This window comes from Salmo salar, unplaced genomic scaffold (assembly GCF_905237065.1).
Source record: "Salmo salar unplaced genomic scaffold, Ssal_v3.1, whole genome shotgun sequence".
In the NCBI taxonomy this organism is placed as follows: domain Eukaryota; kingdom Metazoa; phylum Chordata; class Actinopteri; order Salmoniformes; family Salmonidae; genus Salmo; species Salmo salar.
In genome coordinates this window covers 47,132-60,000 of record NW_025549201.1, presented here as the reverse complement: position 1 = coordinate 60,000, position 12,869 = coordinate 47,132, and the positions used below count along the sequence as shown (strand labels likewise).

Here is a 12,869-nt window from a genome sequence, read left to right as displayed (position 1 = left end):
TTCTGAAAGAGCTGCAAAATCTGGACCCCTACAAATCAGTCGGGCTAGACAATCTGGACCCTCTCTTTTTCTAAAATGATCTGACAAAATTGTTGCAATCTTATTACTAGCCTGTTCAACCTCTCTTTTGTATGCATGCTCTTCAACCGATCGCTGCCCGCACGTCCAGCATCACTACTCTGGACGGTTCTGACTTAGACTATGTGGACAACTACAAATACCTAGGTGTCTGGTTAGACTGTAAACTCTCCTTCCAGACTCACATCAAACATCTCCAATCCAAAGTTAAATCTAGAATCGGCTTCCTATTTCGCAAACAAAGCATCCTTCACTCATGCTGCCAAACATACCCTCGTAAAACTGACCATCCTACCGATCCTCAACTTCGGCGATGTCATTTACAAAATAGCCTCCAACACTCTACTCAGCAAATTGGATGCAGTCTATCACAGTGCCATCCGTTTTGTCACCAAAGCCCCATATTCCACCCACCACTGCGACCTGTATGCTCTCGTTGGTTGGCCCTCGCTTCATACTCGTCGCCAAACCCACTGGCTCCAGGTCATCAACAAGTCTTTGCTAGGTAAAGCCCCGCCTTATCTCCGCTCACTGGTCACCATAGCAACACCCACTCGTAGCACGCGCTCCAGCAGGTATATCTCTCTGGTCACCCCCAAAAGTCAATTCCTCCTTTGGCCGCCTCTCCTTCCAGTTCTCTGCTGCCAATGACTGGAACGAACTGCAAAAATCTCTGAAGCTGGAGACTCATATCTCCCTCACTAGCTTTAAGCACCAGTTGTCAGAGCAGCTCACAGATCACTGCACCTGTACATAGCCCATCTGTAAACAGCCCATCCAACTACCTCATCCCCATACTGTATTTATTTATCTTGCTCCTTTGCACCCCAGTATCTCTACTTGCACATTCATCTTCTGCACATCTACCATTCCAGTGTTTTAATTGCTATATTGTAATTACTTCGCCACCATGGCCTATTTATTGCCTTACCTCCCTTATCCTACCTCATTTGCACACCATGTATATTGACTTTTCTACTGTATGTTTGTTTTACTCCATGTGTAACTCTGTGTTGTTGTTTGTGTCGAATCTGCATTGCTTTATCTTGGCCAGGTCGCAGTTGTAAATGAGAACTTGTTCTCAACTCGTCTACCTGGTTAAATAAAGGACTTGTTCTCAACTGGCCTACCTGGTTAAATAAAGGACTTGTTCTCAACTAGCCTACCTGGTTAAATAAAGGACTTGTTCTCAACTAGCCTACCTGGTTAAATAAAGGACTTGTTCTCAACTGGCCTACCTGGTTAAATAAAGGACTTGTTCTCAACTAGCCTACCTGGTTAAATAAAGGACTTGTTCTCAACTGGCCAACCTGGTTAAATAAAGGACTTGTTCTCAACTAGCCTACCTGGTTAAATAAAGGACTTGTTCTCAACAAGCCTACCTGGTTAAATAAAGGACTTGTTCTCAACTGGCCTATCTGGTTAAATAAAGGACTTAAATATTAAATATGTTAAATATATATTTTTTTTTAAATAAATGTAGCTAACACAACGTGCCATTGGAACACAGGAGTGATGGTTGCTGATAATGGGCCTCTATAAGCATATGTAGATATTCCATTAAAAATCAGCCGTTTCCAGCTACAATAGTCATTTACAACATTAACAATGTCTACACTGTATTTCTGATCAATTTGATGTTATTTTAATGGACAAAAAAAAGTGATTTTCTTTAAAACAAGGACATTTCTAAGTGACCCCAAACTTTTGAACGATATATATATATATATATATATTTACACACACATACACATATACACACACAAAGACATCCACTATATATACAAAAGTATGTGGACACCCCTTCAAATTAGTGGATTAGGCTAGTTCAGCCACAAGTGTTGCTGACAGGTGTATAAAATCGAGCACACGGCCATGCAATCTCCATAGACAAACATTGGCAGTAGAATGGCCCCGTACTGAAGAGCTCAGTGACTTTCAACGCGGCACCGCTCATAGGATGTCACCTTTCCAACAAGTCAGTTTGTAAACGTTATGCCCTGCTAGAGTTGTCCCCCTAGTGAACTGTGAGTGCTGTTATTGTGAAATGGGAAAGTCTAGGAGCAACAACGGCTCAGCTGTGAAGTGGTAGGCCACTCAAGCTCCCAGAACAGTGTAATCTAGGAAGCCAGTATCACTACTCACCAGCATACCTCGACGTCTAAAACCCATCATACACATGCGACATTTAAACATGAAGCTCTCCAAGTCTGTGGTGGGAACCTTCTGCTTCAGGGCCTTGGAGCGATGGATACGGTCAGCCTTCTTAGCCTCACGCTCTGGGTTGTGCATCCGCTGCATGTGCTCTCTCAGTTTATCCTTACGCTGAAGGGGAGGGAGGGGGAGAGAGGAGAGGAGAGGAGAGAGATGAGAGGAGATGGGAGGGGGAGAGAGGAGAGGAGAGGAGAGAGATGAGAGGAGATGGGGAGAGGCATGAGAGGAGATGGGAGAGGGATGAGAGGAGATGGGGAGAGGGGAGAGGAGAGGGATGAGAGGAGATGGGGAGAGAGGAGAGGAGAGGAGAGAGATGAGAGGAGATGGGGAGAGGCATGAGAGGAGATGGGAGAGGGATGAGAGGAGATGGGGAGAGGGAGAGGAGAGGGATGAGAGGAGATGGGAGAGGGATGAGAGGAGATGGGGAGAGGGGAGAGGGATGAGAGGAGATGGGGAGAGGGATGAGAGGAGATGGGGAGAGGGAGAGGGATGAGAGGAGATGGGGAGAGGGGAGAGGGACGAGGGGAGATGAGAGGGATGAGAGGAGAGGGATGAGAGGAGATGGGGAGAGAGGAGAGGAGAGGGGAGAGGGATGAGAGGAGATGGGGAGAGGGGAGAGGGATGAGAGGAGAGGAGAGAGGAGATGGGGAGAGGGGAGAGGGATGAGAGGAGATGGGGAGAGGGGAGAGGGATGAGGGGAGATGAGAGGGATGAGAGGAGAGGGATGAGAGGAGATGGGGAGAGAGGAGAGGAGAGGGGAGAGGGATGAGAGGAGATGGGGAGAGGGGAGAGGGATGAGAGGAGAGGGGAGAGAGGAGATGGGGAGAGAGGAGAGGAGAGGGATGAGAGGAGATGGGGAGAGGGAGAGGGATGAGAGGAGAGGGGGAGAGAGGAGAGGGATGAGAGGAGATGGGGAGAGAGGAGAGGGGAGAGGGATGAGAGTAGATGGGGAGAGGAGAGGAGAGGGGAGAGGGATGAGAAGAGAGGGTGAGAGACTGACAAGACTGAAACACACACAACCGTCTGCAGAGAAAGCTCTGAACGCTCAGCCGAGTCGCCGTACGCTCAGCCAAGTCGCTGTACTGGTCAGGTCAGGTGGTCTGACATACTATACTGTAGGGTCCAGAGTTTTACCTGGTCAGGTCAGAAAGTCAGGAAAGCTCTTGGTTCTACAGTTATTGGCATTTTTCATTCCACTGTCTGTCTGTTTCACACTCACACAAAACCCCACACACAAAACCACACACACACACACACACACAAAACCACACACAAAACCCCCCACACACATGCACGCATCTTACCTTAAACTGCTTTCCACAGGTGGAGCAGAGGAAGTCTTTGCGGTCGCTGTGCCGCAACATGTGGAGCCGTAGCTTGTCAGGTCTGCAGAACGCCTTGTCACAGTCTGAACACTGAAAGATCTTCTCAGAGTGGAAGCTACGAACATGCTTCTTCACCTGGTGGAGAGATCAGACCAGGAGGGAGTTAGGGAGACCAGGAGAGAGTTAGGGAGACCAGGAGAGAGTTAGGGAGACCAGGAGAGAGTTAGGGAGACCGGGAGAGAGTTAGGGAGACCGGGAGAGAGTTAGGGAGACCGGGAGAGAGTTAGGGAGACCGGGAGAGAGTTAGGGAGACCGGGAGAGAGTTAGGGAGACCGGGAGAGAGTTAGGAGACCAGGAGAGAGTTAGGAGACCGGGAGAGAGTTAGGGAGACCGGGAGAGAGTTAGGGAGACCGGGAGAGAGTTAGGGAGACCAGGAGAGAGTTAGGAGACCGGGAGAGAGTTAGGGAGACCGGGGAGAGAGTTAGGGAGACCAGGAGACCAGGAGAGAGTTAGGGAGACCAGGAGAGAGTTAGGGAGACCAGGAGAGAGTTAGGGAGACCAGGACAGAGTTAGGGAGACCAGGAGGGAGTTAGGGAGACCAGGAGGGAGTTAGGGAGACCAGGAGGGAGTTAGGGAGACCAGGAGGGAGTTAGGGAGACCAGGAGACCAGGAGAGAGTTAGGGAGACCAGGAGGGAGTTAGGGAGACCAGGAGGGAGTTAGGGAGACCAGGAGGGAGTTAGGGAGACCAGGAGGGAGTTAGGGAGACCAGGAGGGAGTTAGGGAGACCAGGAGGGAGTTAGGGAGACCAGGACAGAGTTAGGGAGACCAGGAGACCAGGAGACCAGGAGAGAGTTAGGGAGACCAGGAGAGAGTTAGGGAGACCAGGAGGGAGTTAGGGAGACCAGGAGGGAGTTAGGGAGACCAGGAGACCAGGAGAGAGTTAGGGAGACCAGGAGGAGTTAGGGAGACCAGGAGGGAGTTAGGGAGACCAGGAGGGAGTTAGGGAGACCAGGAGGGAGTTAGGGAGACCAGGAGGAGTTAGGGAGATAGGGAGACCAGGAGGGAGTTAGGGAGACCAGGAGGGAGTTAGGGAGACCAGGAGGGAGTTAGGGAGACCAGGAGGGAGTTAGGGAGACCAGGACAGAGTTAGGGAGACCAGGAGACCAGGAGAGAGTTAGGGAGACCAGGAGGAGTTAGGGAGACCAGGAGGGAGTTAGGGAGACCAGGAGAGAGTTAGGGAGACCAGGAGACCAGGGAGACCAGGAGAGAGTTAGGGAGACCAGGAGAGAGTTAGGGAGACCAGGAGGGAGTTAGGGAGACCAGGAGGGAGTTAGGGAGACCAGGAGGGAGTTAGGGAGACCAGGAGGGAGTTAGGGAGACCAGGAGGGAGTTAGGGAGACCAGGAGACCGGGAGAGAGTTAGGGAGACCAGGAGAGAGTTACGGAGACCAGGAGGGAGTTAGGGAGACCAGGAGGGAGTTAGGGAGACCAGGAGGGAGTTAGGGAGACCAGGAGGGAGTTAGGGGAGACCAGGAGACCGGGAGAGAGTTAGGGAGACCAGGAGAGAGTTAGGGAGACCAGGAGAGAGTTAGGGAGACCAGGAGAGAGTTAGGGAGACCAGGAGAGAGTTAGGGAGACCAGGAGAGAGTTAGGGAGACCAGGACAGAGTTAGGGAGACCAGGAGACCAGGAGGGAGTTAGGGAGACCAGGAGACCGGGAGAGAGTTAGGGAGACCAGGAGAGAGTTAGGAGACCAGGAGAGAGTTAGGGAGACCAGGAGAGAGTTAGGGAGACCAGGAGAGAGTTAGGGAGACCAGGAGAGAGTTAGGGAGACCAGGAGAGAGTTAGGGAGACCAGGAGAGAGTTAGGGAGACCAGGAGGGAGTTAGGGAGACCAGGAGAGAGTTAGGGAGACCAGGAGAGAGTTAGGGAGACCAGGAGAGAGTTAGGGAGACCAGGAGAGAGTTAGGGAGACCAGGAGAGAGTTAGGGAGACCGGGAGGGAGTTAGGGAGACCAGGAGAGAGTTAGGGAGACCAGGACAGAGTTAGGGAGACCAGGAGGGAGTTAGGGAGACCAGGAGGGAGTTAGGGAGACCAGGACAGAGTTAGGGAGACCAGGACAGAGTTAGGGAGACCAGGAGAGAGTTAGGGAGACCAGGAGAGAGTTAGGGAGACCAGGAGGGAGTTAGGGAGACCAGGAGGGGAGTTAGGGAGACCAGGAGGAGTTAGGGAGACCAGGAGGGAGTTAGGGAGACCAGGAGGGAGTTAGGGAGACCAGGAGGAGTTAGGGAGACCAGGAGGGAGTTAGGGAGACCAGGAGACCAGGAGAGAGTTAGGGAGACCAGGAGGGAGTTAGGGAGACCAGGAGGGAGTTAGGGAGACCTTAGGGAGACCAGGAGGGAGTTAGGGAGACCAGGAGGGAGTTAGGGAGACCAGGAGGGAGTTAGGGAGACCAGGACAGAGTTAGGGAGACCAGGAGACCAGGAGATCAGGAGAGAGTTAGGGAGACAGGAGGGAGTTAGGGAGACCAGGAGACCAGGAGAGAGTTAGGGAGACCAGGAGGGAGTTAGGGAGACCAGGAGGGAGTTAGGGAGACCAGGAGGGAGTTAGGGAGACCAGGAGGGAGTTAGGGAGACCAGGAGGGAGTTAGGGAGACCAGGAGACCAGGAGAGAGTTAGGGAGACCAGGAGAGAGTTAGGGAGACCAGGACAGAGTTAGGGAGACCAGGACAGAGTTAGGGAGACCAGGACAGAGTTAGGGAGACCAGGAGACCAGGAGGGAGTTAGGGAGACCAGGAGACCGGGAGAGAATTAGGGAGACCAGGAGAGAGTTAGGGAGACCAGGAGGGAGTTAGGGAGACCAGGAGAGAGTTAGGGAGACCAGGACAGAGTTAGGGAGACCAGGAGAGAGTTAGGGAGACCAGGACAGAGTTAGGGAGACCAGGACAGAGTTAGGGAGACCAGGACAGAGTTAGGGAGACCAGGAGAGAGTTAGGGAGACCAGGAGAGAGTTAGGGAGACCAGGAGAGAGTTAGGGAGACCAGGAGGGAGTTAGGGAGACCAGGAGGGAGTTAGGGAGACCAGGAGGGAGTTAGGGAGACCAGGAGGGAGTTAGGGAGACCAGGTGGGAGTTAGGGAGACCAGGAGGGAGTTAGGGAGACCAGGAGAGAGTTAGGGAGACCAGGAGAGAGTTAGGGAGACCAGGAGACCAGGAGAGAGTTAGGGAGACCAGGAGAGAGTTAGGGAGACCAGGACAGAGTTAGGGAGACCGGGAGAGAGTTAGGGAGACCGGGAGAGAGTTAGGGAGACCAGGAGACCAGGAGAGAGTTAGGGAGACCAGGAGAGAGTTAGGGAGACCAGGAGAGAGTTAGGGAGACCAGGAGAGAGTTAGGGAGACCAGGAGAGAGTTAGGGAGACCAGGAGAGAGTTAGGGAGACCAGGACAGAGTTAGGGAGACCAGGACAGAGTTAGGGAGACCAGGACAGAGTTAGGGAGACCAGGAGACCAGGAGACCAGGAGAGAGCTAGGGAGACCAGGAGACCAGGAGAGAGTTAGGGAGACCGGGAGAGAGTTAGGGAGACCAGGAGGGAGTTAGGGAGACCGGGAGACCAGGAGAGAGTTAGGGAGACCGGGAGACCAGGAGAGAGTTAGGGAGACCGGGAGACCAGGAGAGAGTTAGGGAGACCGGGAGACCAGGAGAGAGTTAGGGAGACCGGGAGAGAGTTAGGGAGACCAGGAGGGAGTTAGGGAGACCGGGAGACCAGGAGAGAGTTAGGGAGACCGGGGAGACCAGGAGAGAGTTAGGAGACAGGAGACCAGGAGAGAGTTAGGGAGACCGGGAGACCAGGAGAGAGTTAGGGAGACCAGGAGAGAGTTAGGGAGACCAGGAGAGAGTTAGGGAGACCAGGAGAGAGTTAGGGAGACCAGGACAGAGTTAGGGAGACCAGGACAGAGTTAGGGAGACCAGGAGACCAGGAGACCAGGAGAGAGCTAGGGAGACCAGGAGACCAGGAGACCAGGAGAGAGTTAGGGAGACCGGGAGAGAGTTAGGGAGACCAGGAGGGAGTTAGGGAGACCGGGGAGACCAGGAGACCAGGAGAGAGTTAGGGAGACCAGGAGAGAGTTAGGGAGACCAGGAGAGAGTTAGGAGACCAGGACAGAGTTAGGGAGACCAGGACAGAGTTAGGGAGACCAGGAGACCAGGAGAGAGTTAGGGAGACCGGGAGACCAGGAGAGAGTTAGGGAGACCGGGAGACCAGGAGACCAGGAGAGAGTTAGGGAGACCAGGAGACCAGGAGAGAGTTAGGGAGACCAGGAGAGAGTTAGGGAGACCAGGACAGAGTTAGGGAGACCAGGACAGAGTTAGGGAGACCAGGACAGAGTTAGGGAGACCGGGAGACCAGGAGAGAGTTAGGGAGACCGGGAGACCAGGAGAGAGTTAGGGAGACCGGGAGACCAGGAGAGAGTTAGGGAGACCAGGAGAGAGTTAGGGAGACCAGGACAGAGTTAGGGAGACCAGGAGACCAGGACAGAGTTAGGGAGACCAGGAGGGAGTTAGGGAGACCAGGACAGAGTTAGGGAGACCAGGAGAGAGTTAGGGAGACCAGGACAGAGTTAGGGAGACCAGGAGAGAGTTAGGGAGACCAGGAGAGAGTTAGGGAGACCAGGAGAGAGTTAGGGAGACCAGGAGAGAGTTAGGGAGACCAGGAGAGAGTTAGGGAGACCAGGAGAGAGTTAGGGAGACCAGGAGAGAGTTAGGGAGACCAGGAGAGAGTTAGGGAGACCAGGAGAGAGTTAGGGGAGACCAGGAGAGAGTTAGGGAGACCGGGAGAGAGTTAGGGAGACCGGGAGAGAGTTAGGGAGACCGGGAGAGAGTTAGGAGACCGGGAGAGAGTTAGGGAGACCAGGAGTTAGAGTTAGGGAGACCAGGAGACCAGGAGAGAGTTAGGGAGACCAGGAGAGAGTTAGGGAGACCGGGAGAGAGTTAGGGAGACCGGGAGAGAGTTAGGAGACCGGGAGAGAGTTAGGGAGACCGGGAGAGAGTTAGGGAGACCGGGAGAGAGTTAGGGAGACCGGGAGAGAGTTAGGGAGACCAGGAGAGAGTTAGGGAGACCAGGAGACCAGGAGAGAGTTAGGGAGACCAGGAGAGAGTTAGGGAGACCGGGAGAGAGTTAGGGAGACCGGGAGAGAGTTAGGGAGACCAGGAGAGAGTTAGGGAGACCAGGAGAGAGTTAGGGAGACCAGGAGAGAGTTAGGGAGACCAGGAGAGAGTTAGGGAGACCAGGAGAGAGTTAGGGAGACCAGGAGAGAGTTAGGGAGACCGGGAGACCAGGAGAGAGTTAGGGAGACCGGGAGAGAGTTAGGGAGAGCACTACAGCAGTAGATCCATGTCCAGTGAGTGTTGTCCTACTGTCTACTGACTGATTGATTGATTGATTGATTGATTGATTGATTGATTGATTGATTGATTGGGACAGAGTGGCTATAATTTTATCAGGTAAGATGACTGAAAACACATTGTCTTCTACAAGGGGATCAGAGGAGATGAGTTTGTACGGCAGCTATACACCGAATGTACAAAACACTGACACAGACTGACCAGGTGAATCCACCAGGTGAATCCAGGTGAAAGCTATGATTCCTTTATCGATGTCACCTGTTAAATCCATTTCAACCAGTGTAGATGAAGGGGAGGATGACAGGTTACAGAAGGAGTTTTAAGCCTTGAGACATGGATTGTGTATGTGTGTCATTCTGAAGGTGAACAAGCAAGACAACAGATTGAAGTGCCTTTGAACGGGGGGTATGGTAGTAGGTGAACAGGGGGTAGTAGGTGAACAGGGGGTAGTAGGTGAACAGGGGGGTAGTAGGTGAACAGGGGGTAGTAGGTGAACAGGGGGTAGTAGGTGAACAGGGGGTAGTAGGAGAACAGGGGGTAGTAGGTGAACAGGGGGTAGTAGGAGAACAGGGGTGAGTAGGTGAACAGGGGGTAGGGTAGTAGGTGAACAGGGGGTAGTAGGTGAACAGGGGTAGTAGGTGAACAGGGGGGTAGGGTAGTAGGTGAACAGGGGGTAGTAGGAGAACAGGGGGTAGTAGGAGAACAGGGGGTAGGGTAGTAGGTGAACAGGGGTAGTAGGAGAACAGGGGGTAGGGTAGTAGGTGAACAGGGGTAGTAGGTGAACAGGGGGTAGTAGGTGAACAGGGGGTAGTAGGTGAACAGGGGTAGGGTAGTAGGAGAACAGGGGGTAGTAGGAGAACAGGGGTAGTAGGTGAACAGGGGGTAGTAGGTGAACAGGGGGTAGTAGGTGAACAGAGGTAGTAGGTGAACAGGGGGTAGTAGGTGAACAGGGGGTAGGGGTAGTAGGTGAACAGGGGGTAGTAGGTGAACAGGGGGTAGTAGGTGAACAGGGGGTAGGGTAGTAGGTGAACAGGGGGTAGTAGGTGAACAGGGGTAGTAGGTGAACAGGGGTAGTAGGTGAACAGGGGGTAGTAGGTGAACAGGGGGTAGTAGGTGAACAGGGGGTAGTAGGTGAACAGGGGGTAGTAGGTGAACAGGGGGTAGTAGGTGAACAGGGGTAGTAGGAGAACAGGGGGCAGTAGGTGAACAGGGGGTAGTAGGAGAACAGGGGGAGTAGGTGAACAGGGGGTAGGGTAGTAGGTGAACAGGGGGTAGTAGGTGAACAGGGGGTAGTAGGTGAACAGGGGTCAGGGTAGTAGGTGAACAGGGGGTAGTAGGAGAACAGGGGTAGTAGGAGAACAGGGGTAGGGTAGTAGGTGAACAGGGGGTAGTAGGAGAACAGGGGTAGGGTAGTAGGTGAACAGGGGGTAGTAGGTGAACAGGGGGTAGTAGGTGAACAGGGGGTAGTAGGTGAACAGGGGGTAGTAGGTGAACAGGGGTAGGGTAGTAGGAGAACAGGGGGTAGTAGGAGAACAGGGGTAGTAGGTGAACAGGGGGTAGTAGGTGAACAGGGGGTAGTAGGTGAACAGGGGGTAGTAGGTGAACAGGGGGTAGTAGGTGAACAGGGGTAGGGTAGTAGGTGAACAGGGGGTAGTAGGTGAACAGGGGGAAGTAGGTGAACAGGGGGTAGGGTAGTAGGTGAACAGGGGTAGTAGGTGAACAGGGGTAGTAGGTGAACAGGGGGTGAGTAGGTGAACAGGGGTGAGTAAGTGAACAGGGGGTAGTAGGTGAACAGGGGTAGTAGGTGAACAGGGGGTAGTAGGTGAACAGGGGTAGTAGGTGAACAGGGGGTAGTAGGTGAACAGGGGTAGGGTAGTAGGAGAACAGGGGGTAGTAGGTGAACAGGGGGTAGGATAGTAGCAGAACAGGTGGTAGTAGGTGAACAGGGGTAGTAGGTGAATAGGGGGTAGTAGGTGAACAGGGGGTAGGATAGTAGGAGAACAGGTGGTAGTAGGTGAACAGGGGTAGGGTAGTAGGTGAACAGGGGGTAGGGTAGTAGGTGAACAGGGGGTATGGTAGTAGGTGAACAGGGGGTAGTAGGAGAACAGGGGGTAGTAGGTGAACAGGGGTAGTAGGTGAACAGGGGGTAGTAGGTGAACAGGGGGTAGGGTTGTAGGAGAACAGGGGGTAGTAGGTGAACAGGGGGTAGGAGGAGAACAGGGGTAGTAGGAGAACAGGGGTAGTAGGTGAACAGGGGGTAGGGTAGTAGGTGAACAGGGGGTAGTAGGGTAGTAGGTGAACAGGGGGTAGTAGGTGAACAGGGGGTAGTAGGTGAACAGGGGGTAGTAGGTGAACAGGGGGTAGTAGGTGAACAGGGGGTAGTAGGAGAACAGGGGGGTAGTAGGTGAACAGGGGTAGTAGGTGAACAGGGGGTAGTAGGTGAACAGGGGGTAGTAGGTGAACAGGGGGTAGTAGGTGAACAGGGGGTAGGGTAGTAGGTGAACAGGGGGGAGTAGGTGAACAGGGGGTAGTAGGTGAACAGGGGGTAGGGTAGTAGGTGAACAGGGGGTAGTAGGTGAACAGGGGTAGGGTAGTAGGTGAACAGGGGGTAGTAGGTGAACAGGGGTAGTAGGTGAACAGGGGTAGTAGGAGAACAGGGGTAGTAGGTGAACAGGGGGTAGTAGGAGAACAGGGGGTAGTAGGTGAACAGGGGTAGTAGGAGAACAGGGGGTAGTAGGAGAACAGGGGGTAGTAGGTGAACAGGGGTAGTAGGTGAACAGGGGAGTAGTAGGTGAACAGGGGGTAGTAGGTGAACAGGGGGTAGTAGGAGAACAGGGGGTAGTAGGTGAACAGGGGTAAGTAGGAGAACAGGGGTGTAGTAGGAGAACAGGGGGTAGTAGGAGAACAGGGGGTAGTAGGTGAACAGGGGGTAGTAGGAGAACAGGGGGTAGTAGGAGAACAGGGGGTAGTAGGTGAACAGGGGGTAGTAGGAGAACAGGGGTAGTAGGAGAACAGGGGTAGTAGGAGAACAGGGGGTAGTAGGAGAACAGGGGGTAGTAGGAGAACAGGGGTAGTAGGTGAACAGGGGGTAGTAGGAGAACAGGGGGTAGTAGGTGAACAGGGGTAGTAGGAGAACAGGGGGTAGTAGGTGAACAGGGGGTGAGTAGGTGAACAGGGGGTAGTAGGAGAACAGGGGGTAGTAGGAGAACAGGGGTAGGGTAGTAGGTGAACAGGGGGGTAGTAGGAGAACAGGGGGTAGTAGGAGAACAGGGGGTAGTAGGAGAACAGGGGGTAGGGTAGTAGGAGAACAGGGGGTAGTAGGAGAACAGGGGGTAGTAGGAGAACAGGGGGTAGTAGGTGAACAGGGGGGAGTAGGTGAACAGGGGGTAGTAGGAGAACAGGGGTAGTAGGAGAACAGGGGGGTAGTAGGAGAACAGGGGGTAGTAGGTGAACAGGGGGTAGTAGGAGAACAGGGGGTAGTAGGTGAACAGGGGGTAGTAGGAGAACAGGGGTAGTAGGTGAACAGGGGGTAGTAGGAGAACAGGGGGAGTAGGAGAACAGGGGGTAGTAGGAGAACAGGGGTAGTAGGAGAACAGGGGTAGTAGGAGAACAGGGGGTAGTAGGAGAACAGGGGTAGTAGGAGAACAGGGGTAGTAGGTGAACAGGGGGTAGTAGGTGAACAGGGGTAGTAGGTGAACAGGGGGTAGTAGGTGAACAGGGGTAGTAGGTGAACAGGGGGTAGTAGGTGAACAGGGGGTAGTAGGTGAACAGGGGGTAGTAGGTGAACAGGGGGTAGTAGGTGAACAGGGGGTAGTAGGAGAACAGGGGTAGTAGGTGAACAGGGGTAGTAGGTGAAC

General features: G+C 53.6%; 1 protein-coding gene across 1 annotated transcript in view; it reads right to left on the bottom strand.

The window, feature by feature from the left end:
• The window catches only part of LOC123735935 (PR domain zinc finger protein 10-like), a 70,273-nt gene that overhangs the window by 17,871 nt on the left and 39,533 nt on the right, over positions 1-12,869 (bottom strand). Inside the window, 2 exon segments of the mRNA XM_045713110.1 lie at positions 2,224-2,403; positions 3,597-3,752. Coding sequence (XP_045569066.1) covers positions 2,224-2,403; positions 3,597-3,752 — 336 coding nt within the window.